The 26915-nt window shown below is 34.8% G+C and overlaps 1 protein-coding gene across 1 annotated transcript; it reads right to left on the minus strand.

Moving 5' to 3' along the window:
- LOC139513799 (uncharacterized) lies at nt 1-26915 on the minus strand. The gene is made up of 15 exons (XM_071302611.1): nt 26064-26915; nt 22694-22801; nt 22126-22221; nt 21042-21152; nt 20548-20637; nt 19998-20096; nt 19485-19577; nt 16780-16881; nt 11415-11501; nt 8907-9219; nt 8025-8204; nt 6657-6955; nt 5546-6087; nt 1866-1961; nt 1-389 (listed from the first exon to the last, which is right to left on the minus strand). Exons 1-15 carry the CDS (start codon nt 26837-26839, stop codon nt 79-81), a joined length of 3303 nt encoding a protein of 1100 aa, XP_071158712.1. The 5' UTR covers nt 26840-26915; the 3' UTR covers nt 1-78.

Raw genomic sequence — 26915 nt, forward strand, 5'->3', positions numbered from 1 at the left:
ACATTTTCTTCTTTTTTTATTTATGAACAGATGAAAACTACAAACGCTATAGACAAAAAATACATAGTGAAATGCTTTTCACTTTAAGTCTGTTCTAGTTAAATAACGTTTTTCTCTGTTTGCTTTAGCTACAACCGTTGATAAATGAACCGATTCTATTCTCTTTAAACATTCTATGAGTTGGTCAGCGTCGTTTTTATTGACTTGCTTTCCTCGCCACATCCAAAGTATCTCAAAGACGGTAAGAACGGTCGGCTGGTTGACTGTCTTTAAATTAAGTATATCTTCATTTTGAAGTCCGAGCTCTACACCCAACATCTGCGCCGTTTCTACGGACATTGCGCCGGCAAGTATTAGTAAGCTCTGGTGACTCAGTACTGGCACTTCCTCTACAAAAATACACATTTTGTAGATTAAAGAATGCACTCCACAAAAAAAATTAAATAAAGATAAATTACCTCCACTTTCAACATTTAAACATTGTATGTTTTAATAAAGAAAGATGTATATTTCAAGTCAAAATTTCTATCAGAAAACAAAATAAAACAATTCTTTATTACAATAACGTTTTGTGTTACAAAGTTTCTTGTGCTAAATTTGTATCATCAGGTGGTCTATCAAAGTAAAATGGCATAAATTTGTAGAAAAACGGTTTGTTACTACGAGGCATAAGATCTACTTGACAATATGCGACACCAATCAGGAGCAGATCCAGTCATTTTTTTTTAATTTTAAAAGCGGGAGGGGGTTCCAACCCAGGATAAAAGGGGGTGTCCAACCATATGTCCCCATTCAAAAGCATTGATCGTAATAAAGGTGTTCCAATCCTCGGAACTCCTCCTCCCTGTAGATCCACCACTTCTTATTGTTCACATCTCAAATGTAGTATAGCAGCTGAACATATTTTACCCTCCATTCAGCATCCGATTTAACGTATGTACATATTAGCGATAGATCTAAAGAACGATTTTAATATAAGAAGGCTCTTATTAATACCAGGTGTGTATGTTCCAGACCGTATGAGTATTTGGACCGTATGTGTACTTTTTCAAAATACTCATACGGTCGGACCGTACGCGTACGGTCTGACTAATATTAAAAAGTTGGTCAAGTTTTTTTTAGATACAAATGCATATAGCAGATCAACTTAACTTAACTATCAAATTAATCTAAAAAAGTTCAATTGTAATTGAAACAAAAACTTTACATTTTAACTTTTTTTTAAATTCACGCTAATTAAATCTGTTTAGTCTCTTGTATTAAGCATGTCGATCAGTAATACATTAATTGAAATATGATCACTGAAATTGAAGATGTCGGAAGTAAACATAATGTGGGAGGTCAACTGTTTTAGAATATTTAGCAACTTTACCAAAAAATGCAAATGCAAAGGAACATACATGAACTGCATACATGAAAATGTAAAAAATATTACGTTACTTGAATTTTGTCACCTTGGGCGAGAGTACCAAAATAGGATTCAGATATAAAATTAAACAAATACTTAATTTCAATTGTTCGTTTGTTCATTTTATCTATCTCAATGTAATAAATTATCAGTAACAATTTGTAAAACTAAAAATAAAGGTTGTGATAAATGCTTGATTCAATTTAACCCATATGATCAAATAACATGTATGGTCAGCTCGTACTGGACCGTACGCGTATACTCATACGGTCCGACCGTACGCGTATGGTCGGACCGTACGAGTATACGTATACGGTCCGGACCGTACGCGTACGGTCCAAATACTCATATGGTCTGGAACATGTATATACGAAGTATAAACCTACCTTTAATAAAATGTTTAAGATTTTCCTGTTTCGGTGGAACTATACTTGTGGACATTATGAATGAAACTTACCAAATATAGCTTTGTATGCTAATGTTGACTTAACTGATCTTCCTGACGACCTCGATGATCGCGATTGGCGGGAAAACGTCAATCTTCCATAGGTATCTGCCAATATAAATAACACAGTTGTAATACTTGTATTTAAAGTCATACCTTAAGCCAATTATTGTAATTATGCAAATGATATAATGAGCACAATTATGGCATAATTATTTTGTTAATGTTCAATGTCATTAAATCTCCACGTTGGTAATAACTAGTTTAAATGTTTCATGAAAGTAAAATGAATTTGGTCATAGCTGAAAGTGTTGATGCATACAAAGGTTTATGGCTAAAACAAAATAACACGGGACAAAAACAATTAGTGATGTATGAACATAGCAAACAGTCTTCAACATATTACAGACATGTGTGGTCGTGTCAGACGTTCAGAATTGAACTCTTGCTTCACCATGATTAGTTATTTGCAAGGTAAACAGAAAGTTGTAGTGCGCTTTAATTTATTGAAAATAAAACGTCTCTAAAACAAATAACAACAAATTAGTGAGTTTTGTACAAAGTGCCCAATTTAAAACAACATATAGCTTAAACATAATAATGCCAAAGATTATAATCGTTACGTGGTGAAAACAAAATTGTGGTGTGATTGCCAATGAGACAACTCTCCACAAGAGACCAAATGACACAGAAATTAACAACTATATGTCACCGCTTGGCCTATAACAACGGGCAAATCCCATACCGCTTAGTCAGCTATAAAAGGCCCCTAAATGACGAATGTAAAATGGGTAAACCGACGGTCTAATTAATGTACAAAAAAAAGGGAACGAAAAACAAATATGTAACACATGATCGTCACATGAACAAACGACAACCATTGAGTTGTAGACTTCTGACTCGGAACAGACACATACATACAGAAAGTGGCAAGGTTAAACATGTTACCAGGATCTTAACAAAAATAAATTGAAAAAGTTTTAACTCATCAGATGAATTCAAATTACAAATACATATAACAAAACCACAGAGTGGACATGGCCGAGTACTTGTGCATCGCAGTTACTGACAGCTTGTTATTTTGTAAATCATAAAAAAAATTATGAGTTATTAATACTTCCAATTAAACAGAAAGATTACTAATATAAATGTTAAAAATTCATTTGTACAAAAAATGAACTTTTAGTTTGTTGCACTTCTTTCTGTCTTTCGTGGTACGCTTTTTCAGCTCTCTTGTTTCTTCAATCATTATTTGCCGTTTTGTAAGGCTTTTTCCTAACAACAAGAAGTACACTGAGAAATTAGACCAGCCAAAATAAATATATGGAAGAAGTCAGCTCCGACTATAATGATAACGCAAATAATGTCTGGTCTTATATCAAGGGCAAAGGTCAAGAATGGACAGGAGTTGCACCGTTCCAGTCAGTTTTTACCAAAGAAAACATTAATAACTTCCCAAATCAAGGAAAAAGTCCATACTCCACCATGAAGGACATCAAAATTAGCACCAACGGAGTCTACAAACTGTTAAAAAAAACCCGAAACCGCATAGAGCTACTGGTCCCGACTCAATATCATCCTTTATACTAAAAGTAGCAACATAATAACTTGCTCCTATACTTACAGACCTATACCAAGCATCATTGAACACTTGGGAAGTCCCACAAGATTGGAGAGATGCCCATGCAGTTCCCCTTTTCAGAAACAGACGAAAGACACGTATCATCTAATTATAGACCAGTATATCAAACTTCCATTACATGTACGGTCTAAGAACATATTGTACATAGTAACATCATGGACCACTTGGACAAAACTAGATTCTTACTTATGCACAACACGGATTCCGCAAATGACGATCTTGCGAATCCAAACTCATCATAACCATCAACAACATTGCATCAAAATTTAAAAGCAGCAGCAAAGTAGACATGATCCTGCTAGACTTTGCAAAAGCATTTGACAAGGTACCATATCTACGCCTACAACAATCTGGAATACTATGGCGTCAATCCCAAAACCAACAAATGAATTAGCTCCTTCCTACATAACAGAAAGCAGAACGTAATAGAGGGAGCTGTCTCCACACAAGTACCAATACTTTCTGGTGTACACCAAGGCACAGTCCTTGGAACATTACTGTGCCTGGCCTATATTAACGACATTCCAGAAACAGCATCTACATCAGAGACCAAATTATTCGATTACCATCACCAACCAAGCAGACAGTGAACTTCTCCAGAAAGACTTTTCAGCATTGGAAGACTGGGATGAGTTTCAATGCCAAAAATAAGCCTTGTCAAGAATATCACCGAACAAGAATGTGTCCATAGTACACAGATGCCCCACTCGCACTATCATTTTCTATGTTTAGTGGACCATGAAATTAGGGTAAAAACTCTAATTTGGCATAAACATTAGAAAGATTATATCATAAGGAACATGTATACTAAGTTTCAAGTTGATTGGACTTCAACTTCATCCAAAACTACCTTGACCAAAAACTTTAACCTGAAACTTGGACTATGATTTTTTTCTATGTTCAGTGGACCATGAAATTGGGGTAAAAACTCTTATTTGGCATTAACATTAGAAAGATCATATCATAGGGAACATGTGTACTAAGTTTCAAATTGATTGGAATTCAACTTCATCAAAAACTACCTTGACCAAAAACTTTAACCTGAAGTGGGACGAACGGACGGACGGTCACACAGACCAGAAAACATATTACCCCTCTACTATCGTAGGTGGGGCATAAAAATCGACCAGTGATACAAACATCATACAAACTACATGTGCATGCTCTAGACATAACTGTAGTTAGCAAATAACTAGAAGTAACAATAAGCAAGAACCCAACCTGGGATAGACACATAGATAAAACAGTTGGCAAAAGTAACTTTAGGATTTATTCACAGAAATCTCGCTTTACAAAACCTGTAAAGGTAGCTGAACATGTTTCCATTACTTGCAGTGGAATATACATGAACAGTATGTGATACAATAACCCAAAATAAGGTCAAGGCAATAGAACAATACAGAAAAGAGCAGCACGGTTTGTGAATATCAAAGACCGAACACCTGGCTGTGTCAAAAATATGGTAAAACCTCTAAAATGAGAATCCTCAATGAAAGGAGGGAACTAACAGACTGCATGCTATTCAAGATCCAGCATGATCTTACTGACATAGACCTCGCAAATATTTAACCCCAAATGATAACCGGACCAGAGGTAAAAACCGCTTCTACAAAGAAAGTTTATGTACAGATGCCTACGGCCAATATTTCTTCTCGAAGACCATCAGGGATTGGAACAACTTTCCAAAAACAGTTTCATCGGCCAACACAGTTGAGAGATTCAAGGCTGCCCTAAATGCATGCTCTGAACGGAAGTAGGCAACACAAGTTCTACGTAATTTAATTGTATTATATTGCGAACGGTTTTTAAACGTAAATACCCAACAGAGAACTTTATGTGTTGCACGACATTGCGCAGTTTTTTGCGCGGAACCAATCACATTCAGTTTTAATCCGATCCCGTCCCTTGGAGAAGAAGAAAAAGAAGGAGAATGTGAGGTTGGGATTGTTGTCAGACTTACAAAATATCCATTAAAATATTTTTTGGTCGGACATCAGAACATGATGTTTGGATTTTTTACTGAATTATGATATCGATAAACATAACTTACTTGGCCGAACATCTGAATGTGATGTAGGAATTCTTGACAGACTAATAAGATATCGATTAATATCAATTGTTGCTGAATGTAATATAAATCCATCGCCATAAGTATCACTGATAAAATTCAAAATTCCCACTTGCCGTCCTCTTGGATCACGGCGTTCTTCGACGTGGAAAGACCGGTAATTATCACGTGCTGTTGACAAATATACAATAGAATAATGTTCCGAAGGTATTTCACGAATCTTCTGAATAGTTCCATCCATTTCCATTCGAACAACATCCTGCTCTTTCATACGAATATCTGGACTTCGGCTTCCTGGAACCTCAAAAAGTCCTTCATTTGCGCGCTTTCTTAATATCCTTGTTGTAAATCGTTTTTCCACTATTTCTACCCACAATTTTACTACTCCAACAGTTAGAAGGTTCTTATCCATGCAAGTCATTATATTACATATATGTTCTAAACCACAGTATAAATCAAATTCTTCCAGTAACTTATTTTTATTCTTCTTTAGAATCTTCCTTTTCACCTTTGCTAGTGCAATACTGTAAATAAAGCATAACTGAACAGTTACATTAGCTCAATTCAAAATGTTGCAGAATATTATGTAATAATTAACATGATTTTCTAACGATCAGGACCTTACTTCTTGTAAACTCATAAAAAAGCAATGATCTAAATAAGCTTGTTTTATAATAAGAACTTATAGGATACATACCTAATGTTTCAATTGATAAGATTACTAAGCTAAAATCTGAAGGTTTCTAAAAGCCTATCGAGAACACAGGTTTTGTAAGACAAATAAATGAACCAAAGAATAGTAAATTTTACTTCATATAGGTGAAAAGGTACTAGTAAAATGACATAATTTACAAACTAAAAATATAGAATAAGACTGCATTTTAGAATTCTTGCAAGCTGCTGGGAAAACTGTGAATAAGTTAAAGCCCAATCACAGCAAATAACTTGGCATGTTTCTAGTTATTCAAACCTTTGGCCTATAGGGAACATGTATGTTCAATAAAATAAAGAAGGACATGTCGCACATAGCAAATAATACTGTAATCTCTTTTTATGAATTGTTGTTGTTATATACAAGCAGTAGTAGTCGTACCTGTTATTCAAACAAGATACTGCAAACGTATAACAATTCCCGTGGGGTTCACACTGGATGGCGTCATTTACGATTCGAAGTGATAACCTGCCTTCTAGATTTCTCTCGAATAAGACTATTTCTGAACTACTATCCTCTATATCATGAAGTATTGGAAGATGGACAAGAATCGGCTTATTAATCGCTACATTCCCGTCATGGGTTACATTTAGAATGTCAGAACAAGCCACAATACCATGACAGTCTTCTTTACATGTCTCTTTATAACCATACATTCTGTTCCTGTTGATTTGAATGAACTGAAATTAGAAACATTAACGTAAAGTAGACAGTGAAACACAATAATAAAATAGAAGTTAACATTTCACTCAGGCAAAGTTGACCTTAGATGGATTATGTCATCTTTGAACATATTGTTTTCAACTGTTTGAATGTTGTTTTTAGTTTTGTTTTAATGTGAAAAAGACGAAAGTCCTGTCTCTAAAACAAAAGCCTCATCGAGAAACGATCGGTGCTATCCCAAATCACTGGTTTACCAACTGAAGCTTGTTTGTCTAATTCGATACCGACATCGTATTTGTAATTGCTAATATTTTGAACTTACTGTCTTTACAGAATTCACATCTTTTTATCCGAAAAAAGCATATTAATTTTTTTCTATTCGAAGGCAACGATTTTTTTATCTTTAAAAAATCAACAAGTATTTTGTTTGCGTCGTATACAAGACTCTTTCTTATGGATTGTTAATTGCATATTTGGTTTCAATATGCAGGTTTAAGATTTCAACAAGTCTAAAATTGAGAATGGAAATGGGGAGTATGTCAAAGAGTATTTTTCTAGGTCTTTATTGGGTAAGTTAAAGGAAATAATTTACAGTCTAGTTTCATAAATCATTTTTCTTTTTTTTCTTGTTACTCTTTATGAAGCAAACAAACTTAATCTAAAATGTGTTTGTTTGTTAATTTAGTATCGTAATTGTTCAATTGTTGTTTACTTATTGTAATTTATTTCAATTATGTTTTCACCACTTATCAATATCACTATATGTAAAAACAAGTTGTAATTTCTTTGTTTTTCTTTCTAAAATTGTGTACACAAAACTTAGTTCATTGCTAGTAGTCGCTTTATCACGTCTTATTCGTTGCATTGCTACATACAAATTCTTCTTGCAAGAACAATCGATAAAGTGAAAAGAACTGTGTGTTTTCTATAAATGGGAACGGCTGAGTTGTGGCAAGATATATCACTATAGTTTGTTGTGTATGATACGGATAAATATATTGAATAGGTTGTCCCATTGGCAGCCTTTAAAAATATCTCAAAAGAGATCTGGAACATGCTGTTTTCAAATCTCATCTAGATGCTTACCCGAAACTTAGTAATACAAGGGACGCTAAACGAGTTTTTGGGTATACTCATTCTAACACGTGTATCGTCATCTGACACAAACGAGTGGCCTGCTGTAGTTACTTCTCTATGTATACCACGAAATCCTACTACTGCCACAAACGCAGATACCATCTTGGCTTCGAACTCAATGTAGTTGTGCTGAAAATAACCACCAATCAGTGAGTTCGATAACATTTTCTAGCGTGTTTATAACATTCAGTATCACTCGGTTTTCACTACAGCTTTAAATTGAAATAATGATGAAAAAAGTCATCATTGTTAATTGATATATCTAATGTGTCCGTCACTCATGTCGAGTTTTGTACAGACTGCAACTGGATTAGTCTTCTGCTGCTGATTTTATGTTTATGATGTGTCACTCTCATTTAGATGCCTCTTGTTTTTTCTTATTTTTTTTAGTTGTTATTGGCTTTGAACTAGCTGTCAGGTAAGGTGAATGATTATCGCCTTCAAACTTGTTTAAACCCGCCTTATTCTGTATGACCCTGTCCCAAGTCTGGAGCCTGTCATTCAGTGACTGTCGTCTGTACGTTGCTGTATATCGTATTTATTTTTTGTAAAAAAAAATTGTACATTAATCAGGCCGTTACTTTTCTCGTTTGGATTGTTTTACCTTTTTGTTTCGAAACCTTTTGTAGCTGGCTAAGCGGTATGGTTTTTGCTCATTGTTGAAGGTCATACATAGACCCTATAGTTGTTAATTTTTATGTCATTCGGTCTCTTGTGAAGAGTTGTCTCATTGGCAATTATACCCTACCATACTTTTTTTTTAATTGACTTTACCTTAATTTCTCCATTGAGATCGGTCCACAACCATACTTTTTTTTTAATTGACTTTACCTTAATTTCTCCATTGAGATCGGTCCACTTAGTGCCATATTTAACTTTCACTTTAACCATTGAAGACGGTGGTAAAGCACCAGTAGATAACGGAAATCGCAAAAGAATCTTTTCTGATGTACAAAACGGTGCTCCTGTCACTTGAAATATATCAGACATTAATTGTTGTCCTTCTTGGAATACAAGACCATTGATAATTTCTGGTCGGTCTTCTACTGCGCACCTTACTACGTCACAATGTGATATATTTCCTAATAATTTTGTCGGCTGCAGTGCTGTTACACCTTCTCCCATTTCTAATGAACCCAGAATTCTATAAATAAAGAGAGAAAGATATATCATATAGGGTTTATACTTTTGAACGAATGTTCAGTAGAAATAAGATATTATTTTAATTTAGAAACCTTAAAAAAACGAGTTCGATTTTAATCAAATTAATTGAATTACGTACAATATGAGCATACCCATAGCCATCTATGACGCTCAAGGGTTCGGACCCTCTATAAACGAAACATGCTAGTAAAGACTATTGAAGTATTGAAGAAGATTCAAGTTGGACTTTGATAACAGTAAGTTTCCATTTTAATAGAGTCATTGCACATAAAGGAGAGTTTGTGTCTATTGTTCTTACATTTTGTATATTGTTCCTACGTTGTGTCTATTGTTCTTACGTTTTTTTATTGTTCATACGTTGTGTCTACTGTTCTAACGTTGTGTCTATTGTTCTTACGTTTTGTCCACTGTTATTACGTTTTGTCTATCTATTGTTCATACGTTTTGCCTATTGTTCTTATGTTTTTTCTATTGTCCCTACGTTGTCTTACGTTTTGTCTAGTGTTCCTACGTTGTGTCTATTGTTCTAACGTTTTGCCTATTGTTCTTACGTTTTGTCCATTGTTATTACGTTTAATCTTTTATTCCTACGTTGTGTCTATTGTTCTTACGTTTTGTCTATTGTTTTAACGTTTTGTCCATTGTTATGACGTTTTTGTCTATTGTTCTTTCGTTTTGTCTATTGTTCTAACGTTTTGTTCATTGTTCTTACGTTTTGTCCTTTGTTCTTACGTTGTGTCTATTGTTCTTACGTTTTGCCTATTGTTCTTACGTTTTATCCATTGTTATTACGTTTAATCTTTTATTCCTACGTTGTATCTATTGTTCTTACGTTTTGTCTATTGTTTTAACGTTTTGTCCATTGTTATTACGTATAATCTTTTATTTCTACGTTTTGTCCATTGTTTTTACGTTTTGTCTATTGATCTTGCGTTGTGTCTATTGTTCTTACGTTGTGTCTATTGTACTACGTTATAATAATAATAATAATAAATTCTTCATTATAATATTGTATTTGTATTTAACAACGTAGGAACAATAGACACAAAGACACAACGTAAGAACAATACACGTAAAGACCCGTGTCAGGCAAGGTTAGGGAGCTACCATTTGATTTTTATTGGGGGGGGGGCTAGGATGAAAAATTTTGTCCTGCATTTTTTTTTAGTTGTAATCTCTGTCCTGCCTTTTTATTTTTCACTCTATTCGGTCCTGCCTTTTTTTAATAAGTTTATCCTGACTTTTTTTACCTAAATTGTCATCCTGCCTTTTTTTTTTTTGCAAAGTGTCTCATCCTGCCTTTTTTTTTTACTCAAAACTCCTGTCCTGCCTATTTTTTTCAAATTTCATCCTAGCCCCCCCCCCCCCCCATAAAAATCAAATGGTAGCTCCCTTATGATGGTGTTTTTTACATACATTTATAATTGAACTCTAATGTTCTATAATTATTCTATATATTGTATTGTATTATTTTGTATTTCATTGTATTACATTGTATTTCACTGTATTGCATTGTATAGTATAAAATTATTGTTTGATTGTATTGCTTGACCCCCATGGGTGTAATTTTGCAATAAAGATTATATTATTAAGACAAAACGAAAGAACAATACACAAAACGTAAGAACAAATGACGTTGTGTCTATTGTTCTTACGTTGAGTCCATTGTTCTGAAGTTTTTTCTATTGTTCCAAAGTTGTGTCCATTGTTCTTACGTTTTGTCTTATTGTTATTACGTTTTGTCTTATTGTTATTACGTTTTGTCCATTGTTCTTACGTTTTGTCCATTGTTCTTACGTTTTGTCTTATTGTCCTTATGTTTTGTCTATTGTTCTTAAATTTTTCCATTGTTCTAACGTTTTGTGTTTGTCCTTACGATTTGTCTATCGTTTTTCCGTTTCTGATACTACCCTTATATCTATATTTACTTACTCCTGATGACTGTCTTGGATGCTGATATATTTTTAAGAAATACTTTTGGCCTGGTTGGTATGCAAAAGTTTTTTATGGTATAATTATAAAATACGAAATACTTTTACCAGGTTTATTAGCAATTGTTCTTTATTATATTCTGATAATTAAGGAAATACTCTTAGGCTGGTTGATATGCAAACGTTCCTCATGGTATACTGATATACTAAGAAATGTTTCTCATTACAGTTCAATTATACTAACCCCTTGGTTTTCCCAATAGTGAAAAAAGCATCGGAACACAGGTTTCCCAACTTATGGATCAACTTTCTATATTCTTCCAAAGATATTCTAAAATGAAAATCGTAATATGTATATATGTGTCATCGTTGGTGTAACAGCAGTTGGTAGACAGGGATTTGGTATGACAACAAAACCAAGGTGGGATACAGCAAATGAGAAGGGACGGAGGGAACTGGTGCAACAGGAAATACGACAGATGGAAGAAGAGAGTAGGAATGTTAAGGCAGTAGGAATGAAACAGCAGGGTAGTTGGTTGAATTGGCAAGGAGCGAGAAGCAGGGCTTTGACCTGGAGCGAGATTTGGAGTATGGAGGGATACAGATTGAGTTTTCTACTAAGATCAGTGTATGATGTTTTACCAAGCCCATCAAACCTCTATACCTGGGGGTTGATAGAAGACCCAACGTGCACCTTATGCAAAGACAAACCAGCATCTCTACAGCATGTGTTGTCAGCATGTCCACTCGCATTGAAAGATGGAAGATATACATGGAGGCATGACAGTGTATTGAAAACAATAGCAGCAAAGTTGGATACCACCAGGAGAAAGAAGAGAAAGATGCAGAAGAACATCACATTTGTAAATTTTGTGAGGGCTGGAGAAAAGAAAGACAACCAGGCAGAAGGTTTAGGGATACTTGGAACAGCATCAGACTGGCAGATGACAGCAGACATACATCAACGCATGAGTTTCCCAGCAGAAATAGCAGCAACATCGCTAAGACCAGATATAGTCATTTGGTCACAGGGAACTAGGCAGGCGGTCTTGCTGGAACTGACAGTCCCATGGGAAGACAGAATAGAGGAAGCTTATGAAAGAAAGATGGCAAAATACCAGCAGCTAGTAGAGGATTGCAAACAGCGGGGATGGAGGACGTGGTGTTTGGCAATAGAAGTCGGATGCAGGGGCTTTGCAGGACAGTCAATGTGGCGGGCACTTAGGACCTTGGGAGTAGTAGGAGCAGAGAGGAAGAAACTGATTACAGAAGTGTGTAGAGAAGCAGAAGTGGCATCACAGTGGATTTGGAGGAAAAGAGACGAAGCGTGGAAAAGTACAAAGTGTTAGAACAATGAACATTTATTGTGTAGATAATGGACAGATTTAGATATACAGAACAGCATTCAGTTACAGAAGAACAGCAATGACATCAGCTGAGACATCGGAGCCGTGTAGGCCATCCAGTTCCAGGTTCAGATTGATCACCTGAGCCGGCGCACCTCTGGAGGTTGGTGTGGAATAGCGCCGAAACAGCCAAGGAAGGAGGACCCCACCTGATGATGGAATTGGATTAGCATTCCTTTGATGTTTACAAGGTAATCAACTTCTGGAAACCCAGTGACCACCAGGAAAGTCTGGTTGACGACTGTGAAGAGAACAGTGGCAACCTGGAGAGACAGGAGGCAGCCAGGAGAGACTGGTAACCGGGGCATGAGGCTTGGCAAGTCAAAGTGCATCTCCTGTGAAGGGGAACCCATTTTACACGCTATGGAACGATATATACTAAGACACCCTCGGGGCTGTGCGAGAGCGAGGGAGGATGAACAGCCCATAGGACAGGACCAGGAAACGACTATGGAACCGACAAGGACAACGAACCAGAACAACGGATGTAAATGTTTTTGTGGTAAAGTCTGTAAGAATTCTAGAGGTTTGAAGATCCATCAAAGTAGAATGAAATGTGTGCAACCCCATTCTGGCAATCAACGCACAGAGAGATCTGGTCAGACGGAGGAGGAGACCATCCAGGAAGCAAACCACAGTGATGATAGCCTCCCTGTGACCCAGGGTGAGGATGAGCACGAGGAACAGCCTACAGAGGTAGAACAACTTGACGAGGCAGAAGAGATAGAGAGGATAGAACCAACAGTCCATAGAGAAGACGGGATAGAAACAACAGTCCGTAAAGAAGACAGGATAGAACCAACAACCCGTAGAGAAGAGAATGAGCCACGCAAAGAGAAGATCAAATGGCAAACGAATGCAGACAAAGCAGCTTGGAAAGCGCTTGACGAAGATTTGGAAAACATCTTAGAGGCAACATTAGCAGGCAGTGTAGACAGAAAGATAACAGCAATGACGTCCATTATTTACAGCGTAGGAAAGGACAGATTTGGAGTGGTACCACAAGGGAAACAACCAACAAAACTAGGCCATAGTAACCGGAGACAGAAGAAGATCAAGGAATTGAGAGGAGACCTGAGAAGGTTAAAGAAGAGGTACAAAGTCGCCAATGAGAATGAAAGGTTACCATTACAGCAGTTAAGAAAGGAAACTAGGGAGAAACTTAAAACACTTACAAGAGCAGAAACGCATAGAAGAGATAGAAAGAAAAAGGCAAAGGAGAGAACAACATTTACAGCAAACCCATTTCAGTATATGAAGCGATTATTTGGAGCGAGAGGATCTGGCAAACTGGAAAACTCGAGGGAAGAAGTGGAAGAACATCTCAGGAAGACCCACAGTGATGAGAGACGAGGAGAAGACCTGGAAGAATGTGAGAAATTGTTAACACCAGAGGAGCCAAAAGAACAGTTTGATGAGTCAGACCTGAAGTTCCAAGAAGTGCAGGACGTAGTGAGAAAGGCAAGAACAGGGTCAGCACCAGGACCAAATGGTATTTCATATAGGGTATATAAGAACTGTCCCAGACTGATCAGAAGGTTGTGGAAGCTATTAAAAGTAATTTGGAGAAGGAGAAAGATGACAGAGTCATGGTACAAGGCTGAAGGATGTTTTATACCAAAAGAAGAGAACTCCAGGAAAGTTGAACAGTTTAGAACCATCTCCCTATTGAACATTGAGGGGAAGATATTCCTGGCAGTTTTAGCAAGGAGAACGACGAGGTACCTGCTTGGCAACGAATATATAGACATCGCAGTCCAGAAAGGAGGCATGCCTGAAGTATCTGGTTGCATCGAACACACCAGCGTTATTACACAGATTTTAAGAGAAGCAAAGGAGAAGAAAAGTGACTTAGCAGTGTTTTGGCTAGATCTGGCTAATGCTTATGGGTCCATACCTCACAAACTAGTAGACCTGACATTGGAGAGGTATCATGTTCCCCCAACTATCAGAACTATGCTGCGAGAGTATTTTGACAAGATTGAATAGAGGTTCACAGCTGGAGACTTCACCACAGCTTGGCAGAGACTTGAGGTTGGAATACTAACGGGGTGTACAGTATCAGTAGTCCTGTTTGCAGCAGCAATGAACTTGATTGTAAAATCAGTAGAAAAACCAAGTAGAGGACCATTATTGTCATCAGGGGTCAGGCAACCACCAGTAAGAGCTTTTATGGATGATATGACAGTGACAGCAAAAACAGTCATAGAGGGAAGATGGACTTTAGAGGAATTGGAAAGGATGATTAAGTGGGCCAGGATGAAGTTCAAACCAAGTAAATCTAGAAGTTTGATAGTGAGGAAAGGCAAAGTGCAAGATGAGACATTTGAGTTAGCAGGTGAAAAGATACCAACAGTTGGAGAGAAACCAGTGAAATGCCTAGGTAAAAAGTTTGATGCAACACTAGCAGATATGGTAAACATGGGTGAAGTTCAAGTGCAATTGGTAGAATGGCTGACGAAGATAGACAAAAGTGGGCTCCCAGGAAGATATAAGGCCTGGATATATGAACATGGGTCTTACCAAGGATATTGTGGCCATTACTAGTTTACGAGTTCCCATTGTCCAAAGTTGAGGCCTTAGAGAGAAAGATCAGTGCATGCCTAAGAAGATGGTTGGGTGTGCCAAGAAGTTTCAGCAGCATCGGATTGTACAGCACAGGAACAAAGCTACAATTACCAATGAAGGCATTGACAGAAGAGTATAAAGTTACAAAGACAAGACAGGTTATGACGTTGAGAGACAGCAAAGATGCTAAAGTGAGAGGAGCCAAAGTAAAGATCAGGACAGGAAGAAAATGGAAAGCAGAGGAAGCAGTTAAGGAAGCTGAGACTAGACTAAAGCACAGTGTCATCGTTGGTGTAACAGCAGTTGGTAGACAGGGATTTGGTATGACAACAAAACCAAGGTGGGATACAGCAAATGAGAAGGGACGGAGGGAACTGGTGCAACAGGAAATACGACAGATGGAAGAAGAGAGTAGGAATGTTAAGGCAGTAGGAATGAAACAGCAGGGTAGTTGGTTGAATTGGCAAGGAGCGAGAAGCAGGGCTTTGACCTGGAGCGAGATTTGGAGTATGGAGGGATACAGATTGAGTTTTCTACTAAGATCAGTGTATGATGTTTTACCAAGCCCATCAAACCTCTATACCTGGGGGTTGATAGAAGACCCAACGTGCACCTTATGCAAAGACAAACCAGCATCTCTACAGCATGTGTTGTCAGCATGTCCAGTCGCATTGCAAGATGGAAGATATACATGGAGACATGACAGTGTATTGAAAACAATAGCAGCAAAGTTGGATACCACCAGGAGAAAGAAGAGAAAGATGCAGAAGAACATCACATTTGTAAATTTTGTGAGGGCTGGAGAAAAGAAAGACAACCAGGCAAAAGGTTTAGGGATACTTGGAACAGCATCAGACTGGCAGATGACAGCAGACATACATCAACGCATGAGTTTCCCAGCAGAAATAGCAGCAACATCGCTAAGACCAGATATAGTCATTTGGTCACAGGGAACTAGGCAGGCGGTCTTGCTGGAACTGACAGTCCCATGGGAAGACAGAATAGAGGAAGCTTATGAAAGAAAGATGGCAAAATACCAGCAGCTAGTAGAGGATTGCAAACAGCGGGGATGGAGGACGTGGTGTTTGGCAATAGAAGTCGGATGCAGGGGCTTTGCAGGACAGTCAATGTGGCGGGCACTTAGGACCTTGGGAGTAGTAGGAGCAGAGAGGAAGAAACTGATTACAGAAGTGTGTAGAGAAGCAGAAGTGGCATCACAGTGGATTTGGAGGAAAAGAGACGAAGCGTGGAAAAGTACAAAGTGTTAGAACAATGAACATTTATTGTGTAGATAATGGACAGATTTAGATATACAGAACAGCATTCAGTTACAGAAGAACAGCAATGACATCAGCTGAGACATCGGAGCCGTGTAGGCCATCCAGTTCCAGGTTCAGATTGATCACCTGAGCCGGCGCACCTCTGGAGGTTGTTGTGGAATAGCGCCGAAACAGCCAAGGAAGGAGGACCCCACCTGATGATGGAATTGGATTAGCATTCCTTTGATGTTTACAAGGTAATATGTAGAAATAGTAAATGAGAAAAAATTATCATGTGACATAAATCAACTTAAAAAATAGTATTATAGTAAGTAAAATATAAAATACTAATAAACAATAAAAGCTAAATACTTACGAATGAAGACCATGAGTTAACACCGATTGTATATCCTTTGTAAATCTGCATATTGTTGACTGTACAAGTCGTCGTCTTTCTCTTCCATTATCGTCTTCAAATCTGAAGAAGAGTAATTTTGACTTAGTAAATACTAACAGAATCAATTGTAAATTTCTTAATGAGTATGTAATATTAAACTTACTGGGTTATACTTATTAGAATACAGTCAACGGTAGAATGAATTAGAATGGAAATTTGTCGGAAATATGATAAACTAAGACATCATGTGGACATAAACTTCTTATTCAGAAGCACAAAACCCCACCACCCATGCAACCACCATTTCGGAATATCATTACCTTTAGAAGCACACCCTACCCCCAACCACCCCACCCCACTCCTGAATACCATTACGTATTCAGACAGTGGTGATTTCAGTTTTTGTCAAATCTTGTTCTTGTTTACTCAGGACCTTCAACATACTGATACTGTAACAATAGTGTGTGAGCTCTACCGTTTTAATCTATCATCTGAATACGAATATACTGTTTCAATATAGACAGTATTGAAAAGTGTTCTGGAATTCTGTATTGAGTATATCAATACGGATTTACCACGCAATAAATGGAACTAGAAATTATAGCTCTGATTACTTGCCCGGCTTTAGCTATACTTTTTGTCGTTTTTGGTTATAGCTCTTCGTCTTTTTGATAAGCTTTGGATTTTCAAATATTTTAGCTTAGATCATCACTAAAGATCGTGACATTTATTGTCTGAAAGCGCATTTGATGCAGAAAAATAGTACCACTAGTGTTATAACTGGCAATAATAAATGAAGTTATCTCAATGCTAATGTATACATACCATTTTACTGATACGCATAATCCAAACTTTTTTGAAAAATACTAAAATATTTCATTTCATTATAGACTTCTAAATATATATAATGCCTTTAATAACATACATCTATCTATATAGTGTACCTCGTTCATGTTTAAATTAAGTATTATACAGTGTATTTGTAATTTCTTTAAGAAAGATATTATTGGTATAACGAGATAGATACTATTATATAGCATGTGTCATTTAAATTTAAATAAACAAATTAAACCTGATAAACAGTTATTTACCATTCTTGAATTTTTTATTGAGATAAATTAAATGTTCTAATATAAAATCAATATGTAATCGGATTAGAGTGTTAAAGGTATTTTTAATGAAGGTTGGTACACCAAGTTTGGTAATTAAACGTAAATGATCGTAAATGGACTTAATAATTTCACATTTGTTTTCTAAAAGTTATTTGAAATAGTTTGCAACTTGATATTAATAATACTATTTACTACAATAGACATAAAAATGATAATGATAATGATAATGATAATGATAATAATAATGATAATGATAATGATAATGATTGATAATGATAATATCTATATTCTTTAGAGTCTCTTTTGCTCATCTGGATCTATTTGTTTTTCCAAAATTGAAGACTATGAATATAATTCATGACCAAGATCTCCTTTTTGTTACTCTTATATTGCTGATAAATTTTACTTGTTTCAGTTGAACACAAACGCCTGAATCTGACAGATAAAGGTCTATCTGTCGACACAAAAAAGAACCCGAATGTAAAATGTTTACTCCCACAAACAGCGCCACCTATATTTTTTCTACGGTGTCTGAGAACGATGTTCCGTTCTGTAGGAAATCAAAACTTTAAATTAACTAAAACATAGAAAAGTGAGTGTAGAAAACTAATTAAAAGATATATTGCACATGACTTTTTGTGCGCAATGTCCTTTAATCGGGGACCATGAAAATGAGTTTGTTTCCTACGTCAAAATATCGGATTTCAATGTTTACATTTTCCCATCAGTTTGAGAGCTGGTTTTAGTTGTTTCTGATGGATAAAACTCGTCATTCAAGAGCAATTACTTTTATAAGAAGGGGACTGCAAATTTCGGCTTATTTGTTTGTAGATCTTGTCGTGTTAATCCTCTTTGTTTACAGTTATTCATGTTTGATAATGTTTGACTTGCACATATAAGGGTAAACATCGTCATTTAGGGGAAATAAATCCAATAAGGAGTTGACTGACAATTTCGTCAATGCTGATATATATAGATTGTTATGTTCTTTTTATCATATACTTAAGCAGAATCCATACAGACAAGAAAACACTTATATTCGTTCTTTTATTCTAATTAGTTATGTTTTTCATCAGAATGTACAACTGAGGTTTATTTTCCGGAATTAGCAGAATGACGTCTAAATGCTTTGAGATTACAAACATGCTTAACACACTTCACTGGTCAACATTACAAGAAAGAAGACTCAAAAGCCGATTAAATATGTTCCGTAGAATTACAAACAAAAAATTTGCCATACCACATACTGACATCCTTATTAAAAGCAAATCAAACACCAGGTCTTGCCACGAACAATAATTATAGCGATAAATGTTCAAGGCTACGAAGACAAGTGGAACATACGTGAATCTGTGGGATGATGTTTGTTTTATACCAGATCAAAATACCGAAGATTCAAAGTGTTTTGCCTTAAGATAAGTGTTTATTCCAAATGAGTTCACATTGAAGTGCGTGTATCTCTCTATTGAGAGGTTCTACATATAACGACATACTAGCGATTCTATACCAGAACCATTGAGAGTTTCTATATATTAAGACATACAAGCGATTTGATTCTATACAAGGACTTACTTTAGTCTTTTAAGCAGTACTTTTGTTCCCCTCAAAAGGCTCAGGATACCAGATATAAAACCAGAGTATACCGTAGAAGCACCGTCTCTGTAACTAAAATAATATTCAGTGAACATTAAAATAGTGTTTGAAATAGAATAATGTCTTCGTAACTTATTTGTGTGAATTCGTTCGTTTGGTAAACTTTATAGTCCTGTTCAATCATTAAAAACAGTAGCGTGGAGGTAAAAAATAGTTATTCCTGTTCCTACATATGTGTGTGTGTGGTTATTTTTCTCTCAGAGTCGTGCCTCTATGGTAGTCTTTTGCAAAATCTTTTTATTTGAAGACATGTTTTAGAAGTTAAGGTTTATCTTATACTGTTAACTGATTTAAACTTGGGACGAATTGAAGTGTTTGATTTGATTGCTCGTAAGAGGCCTTTTGGTTATTTGTGTTGTACAACATCTTGTGTTGTAAGGTTGCTATTTCATTAACGTTTACCCGACATCTCCTTTTTTTCTAGATGCTTACATAATATCTTTGTCCAGACAGTTATATCGACAGTGTAGGCCTAACCCGTAGTATAATCCATGGACTGGTCGCAACATTGGGATTATATTTAAATCAAACCTGTAACACATTGTAAAACGTATTATAACATTGAAGAATATATCACTATTATATATACCAATTTGACCATTTGGTGAATTTATACTAGTTGTGTCAGACTTGAAGGTCAATATTATAAGAAGACTAAAACATACCAAAATATAAATTATGAATTACGTAAAATAAAGAAAATCGTGAGATTGTTGCTTTGATTGTATTCTTTATTTAGATATTGTTTTCTTCTTTACTTTGCTATTTAGAAAAATGAGTGAGTTCTTTCTCTAACGTTTTTTTTTTACTAATCAATTGCTCATTCCTCCTGCATTTGAATGCTAATATCAAACATTATGAAAAGCTTTATCGTTCTGTAAAATGCTATTTTATACAAACCAGATCCAGATAAGTAACTTTGTAATAAAAATACAATAACTTGATATAAGAAAATGTCCATTGTTCATATAATGATTATTACCTTTGTAAGAATAAGGCCATCACCTCTCCATATAGAGAAGTCATATCAGTGGCCAGTTCCATCATGTCAGGCAGAATCATATTCTTGTATCTGAAATTAAAACTAAGTTAATACATCATGTCAGGCAAAATCATATTCTTGTATCTGAAATTAAAACTAAGTCAATACATCATGTCAGGCAAAATCATATTCTTGTTTCTGAAATTAAAGATAATTCAATGCAAAACACATGTAGGTTCTAACGACACCAGGGGTATGTATGATTTATTGTTTACTCTAACGACACCAGGGGTATGTATGCTTTGTTGTTTTAATAACGAATAAATGTTATAATCATTTCTACATCAAGTTTGTTATATTCCTTTTCCTTCATATAAAACAAAGTACACAGAAAAAATGAGCTTGACCTGGTGTAAGAGATATTAAGCTTTGAGCATGCTTGCAGAAATCAAAAATAGGAATTCTTCTAAGGATACCATTCATCTTCAACTTACTCAATTTTGTCGGTATCTTTAACTTTTAACCATATTTCCAGTATTCCATGAAACAGTAGTTGTAAGCTGTTTAACTCTCTGGCATGAAATTCTACATCTTCATCTGAATATCTGTCAAAAATATCAATAGATTTTCAATATTTTTAAATATAAGTACCGTACGGAAAATATGTAAACCAATATATATAAATAATATTATTTAAGCATTTGTTTCGACTTGACGGAAAACAATACAAAATAGGGATTTATCTTGATATAAATGTTAATAATAACTTTACCTAACCAGTCATATTTTTTCTCAAATAATTACAGTAAATGTTGGTAGCGATTCTTGAACTCATAAGTCAAAGAGAGAAAAGCTACGAGATATGAAAAAAATAGAATATGATTTTGTTATTGATCATTAATAAAAGTGAGATAATGAAATAATGAATCAGTTATGTCAATTTTGTACAAAAAAGTAAGTAAAGAAACACGCTGATGAATTATTCTCTTCTCTGTGAATTTTCGACCTCATTGAACCCATATTAGTGTGATCTTCAACTCAACCCTTTACATAGAGATTGGTTTTGTGTCTTTTAATTCTTGTTCTGCCATTAAAAGGGAAAACAAATGTCAACATTGAAAGAAAAACGAAGGTGAACCATTTTGATGACTGATTCGACCCACACAAAAAAATAAATTCTAAACAGGTTAAAACGATGTTTAACTTATTTTGTTCAGCTATAACATGAAATCAAACAGACCTAGAAAAGTCCAATTGCACCAGGTTTTTATCTATTTATATCTATGGTTTTGTTTATATCGGGTTATGTGACTGTTGGCAGTCTTCAGAGGTCATCTCGATGGTAGACTAAAAATACACACGAAGTGATGATACATATTATAGAGTACATGCATTGCTAACTGTTTATTTTAAATTTATTACAATTTGGATATACGTTTTAGTATGATATAAATCAAATATGAGAATTTAAGTCAAATCGGAGAACACGAATTTTACAGCATATGCCCCTCTAACATAGATTCATTCATGTAGGCTACAGTCACAAAAACAATAAACAAAAAAGCAGTTTGAACATACATTTCCTTTTCTCTGACGTTGACACGGACTCGCCCCAGTAGTTCAACTGTGTCTGTTATAAGAGACTTCAGCTTCAAAATGCTTTCTCTTCCATGACTGTTAAATAAATGAAATAATTTTTACAAAACGTAATTATGGATTCATATGGATTTAGCATAACCCTTTTTTTTATTATGTTTCCCATTTTATTGAGGTAGATACAATCTAATTAAAATGTAGATCTCTGATATCGTTATCCTCGTGTGTATTCATATGTTAATATAGGTCTGAATTTTAATCAGATTGAGGTTGATAGCAAATACCAAAATATCTGTAAGATAATTACTGTACATGTTATTTAAATGCATCTGATCTTAAATCTCTATTTGTCTGTATGTATATTAAAGTAAGTAGCATATTTATTTGTGAATTCAAACTTAGACAATTCAGTTAAAAATGAAAATTGACACAAAAACCTTTAACTATTTTTTTATATAACTAGATTACATTTTTTTTAGACATCTTTGCTTTTGCAACAGATACATATTTAACACGAAATATAATTTTAATTCCTAATATAAACAATTACCATTCTTTTCTTATCAGATTTGTTCTTATCTTCCATAATCTATCTACTTCTAACTTGACTTTATTGTCGTCAACTTCCGGTTTCCTTAGACCAATTCCATGTATTACACTACAAGATACACCAACAGTCAATTTGTCTTTCCCTTGTTCTTCCTATTTTATTTATTCTCATTAGAAAGAAGAAAATGTTACATCATATCAAGCTTAGTATCACCAGCCCAGTAGTTAGCACATCAGTGTTGACATGAATATCAATTATATGGTCATTTCTATAAATTTCCTGTTTACAAAACTTTATTTTTTTCGAAAAACTAAGGATTTTCTTATCCTAGGCATAGATTACCTTAGCCGTATTTGGCACAACTTTTTGGAATGTTGGATCCTCAATGCTCTGCAACTTTTACTTGTTTGGCTATTTTGATCTGAGCGTCACTGATGAGTCTTATGTAGACGAAACGCGCGTCTGGCGTATTAAATTATAATCCTGGTACCTTTGACAAATAATTAGACAACATAACTGACAATGTACAGTCATAAAAGAGGGGCTAAAAATACCAGAGGGACAGACAAACTCATAAATCGAAAATAAACTGACAACACCATGGCTAAAAATGAAAAAGACAAACAGCCAAATAAGTACACAAGACACAACCCTATCATGATCACACTTATCTGACTAAATGACTACCGACTATATTAGATGACGTGAACGCAAAGCATCCATATTGACAGAAAAAATATGAACACAAAGTATCCCTATTAACAGAAAATATGTGAACACAAAGTATCCCTATTAACAGAAAAACACAAAGTATCCCTATTAACAGAAAAAATATGAACACAAAGTATCCCTATTAACAAAAAAACACAAAGTATCCCTATTAACAGAAAAAATATGAACACAAAGTATCCCTATTAACAGAAAAACACAAAGTATCCCTATTAACAGAAAAAATATGAACACAAAGTATCCCTATTAACAGAAAAACACAAAGTATCCCTATCAACAGAAAAAATATGAACACAAAGTATCCCTATTAACAGAAAAACACAAAGTATCCCTATTAACAGAAAATATGAACACAAAGTATCCCTATTAACAGAAAAACACAAAGTATCCCTATTAACAGAAAAAATATGAACACAAAGTATCCCTATTAACAGAAAAACACAAAGTATCCCTATTAACAGAAAATATGAACACAAAGTATCCCTATTAACAGAAAAACACAAAGTATCCCTATTAACAGAAAAAATATGAACACAAAGTATCCCTATTAACAGAAAAACACAAAGTATCCCTATTAACAGAAAATATGAACACAAAGTATCCCTATTAACAGAAAAACACAAAGTATCCCTATTAACAGAAAAAATATGAACACAAAGTATCCCTATTAACAGAAAAACACAAAGTATCCCTATTAACAGAAAAAATATGAACACAAAGTATCCCTATTAACAGAAAAACACAAAGTATCCCTATTAACAGAAAATATGAACACAAAGTATCCCTATTAACAGAAAAACACAAAGTATCCCTATTAACAGAAAAAATATGAACACAAAGTATCCCTATTAACAGAAAAACACAAAGTATCCCTATTAACAGAAAAAATATGAACACAGAGTATCCCTATTAACAGAAAAACACAAAGTATCCCTATTAACAGAAAAACACAAAGTATCCCTATTAACAGAAAAAATATGAACACAAAGTATCCCTATTAACAGAAAAACACAAAGTATCCCTATTAACAGAAAAACACAAAGTATCCCTATTAACAGAAAAAATGTGAACACAAAGTATTCCTATTAACAGAAAAACACAAAGTATCCCTATTAACAGAAAAAATATGAACACAAAGTATCCCTATTAACAGAAAAACACAAAGTATCCCTATTAACAGAAAAAATATGAACACAAAGTATCCCTATTAACAGAAAAACACAAAATATCCCTATTAACAGAAAAACACAAAATATCCCTATTAACAGAAAATATGTGAACACAAAATATCCCTATTAACAGAAAATATGTGAACACAAAATATCCCTATTAACAGAAAAACACAAAGTATCCCTATTAACAGAAAATATATGAACACAAAGTATCCCTATTAACAGAAAAAATATGAACCCAAAGTATCCCTATTAACAGAAAAACACAAAGTATCCCTATTAACAGAAAAACACAAAGTATCCCTATTAACAGAAAAACACAAAGTATCCCTATTAACAGAAAAAATGTGAACACAAAATATCCCTAATAACAGAAAAAATGTGAACACAAAGTATCCCTATTAACAGAAAATATGTGAACACAAAATATTCCTAATAACAGAAAAAATGTGAACACAAAGTATCCCTAATAACAGAAAAAATGTGAACACAAAGTATCCCTATTAACAGAAAATATGTGAACACAAAGTATTCCTATTAACAGAAAAAATATTAACACAAAGTATCCCTAATAACTATTTCATCATTGCATCACCTTTTATACGTCATGAGTTAGATATCTTGTCTGTCTACTGACTAAAATAAGACGTGTATACCTCGCGAAACTTCCCTTATCTGTTTACTGAGTGCAGCAGCAATACCTGTGCTTTATGCCAAGAGATGTTTCCTTATCTGTTAGCTGACCGCTTGAATACGTGTCTATTATGCAATGTTAAAGTTCCCCACCTATCTGGTGAGAGCTTGAATACCTCTCTATTATGCTATGTTTAAGATCCATACCTATCTGGTGTTAGTGTTATACCAAATTCCTCCTCCATTAATTAGCCTTGTGCATATATAAACAATTGTCTTATATTTTATTCCAAATGATTCATCATTTTCTTGGTTTTCACTTTTATTTCATATAAAATTGATCTAGGTTTTTAAAATGCAACTGCAATTTGGCTGCCAAAAAGGCCAAAGATTTCATAATACTTGCAGCAAAATATCTTTATTTCTTTTGTTAATTGTTTAATCCGATTTTAAAAATCACTCCTGTTTATTTTGTGAAAAGAACAAGTTATAATGTGTGTGTATATATTAATCCCATGTGTCATTTGCAGGTTAAATATATTGTTATTTGTGCCCTTGATGCGCGACCTATCAGAACGGGGGCAATGCATGGATTTAATTTTAATTGAAATGGTTTTAAATAAAAATGTTCATGACAAAATATATAGGGACTTTTTTTTATCTACATGACGGTGCTATAATTTTTTGCGTCCATTTATCCACAAAGCACTTCAGCTGTTTCGGTACTTATACAACATTGGCTTTAAAATATTTGGTTTTGATCGTTCCTGATCAAAATAAATCCAGAAAAGCGCGTTGAACGCACAAAATTCCTTAAAGTGTTGTTGTTTACTTACCTTTGTCGAGCTGACCTCAGAAGATTAGCAATGTTTGAACCCATACTTTGAAGTGATGGAAGTCTCGACTGACGACGGTTGTCTTCTTGTTTGTCTTTGAAACTTGTTATGTCGAGAGACTGTCGCTTTAATTCCAGTGGTTGTCGTCGGATTTCTTCTTTTTTGTGTTTTTCTCTCTGAAGGGCAATAGTTTGTCGCCTAGGACTAAACCCGACCTTCTGAACCCTTCTATTACTTGGGTGTCGTTTAATGGTATCCTTTCGAAGACTTCCATCTTTATTGTTATCTTTATTATTGCGTTTTCCACTCAAGTCTATAGGCGGTATTTGGTCGTTAGAACCTAAATCTTTTGATTCTGTTGTTTCCTCTGAAATTTCGGATTGTGTAAAATTAATTATCGAGACGTCATCAGTTATATTACTTTGCGCTACTTTTTCAATAATTTCCATATTATCATCATGCTTGTCTACATTCTCTGCATTACTTTCCATACCTGACGCTATTGTTTTAGCTACTGCTATTTGTTGATTTTCCTTGGAATTATTTGTTGTTACATTTTGGTCTTTCTTTGTAATGTTGTCACTTAATAACTGCAGACCTGTTGTTTTGATTAATGGAATGTTTTCCGATTTTGTATGGTTAGTTTGTTGTTCTGTGATCTGAGTGTCTTCGCCTTCCTCATTGTTGTCCCAGGTTCGTTCTGTGGGTAATGTCAAAGATATAGTACTCCTTCCTGTTTCACTCAACGATATAGTACTTCTTCCTGTCTCACTCATTTTTATGTTTTATAAGAGCGGTTATCAAAATGTCATTATGCTTGTGAGATTATAAACTATGAGTAAGTTATAGGAA

The sequence above is a fragment of the Mytilus edulis genome, chromosome 2 (assembly GCF_963676685.1).
Source record: "Mytilus edulis chromosome 2, xbMytEdul2.2, whole genome shotgun sequence".
Taxonomy (NCBI): domain Eukaryota; kingdom Metazoa; phylum Mollusca; class Bivalvia; order Mytilida; family Mytilidae; genus Mytilus; species Mytilus edulis.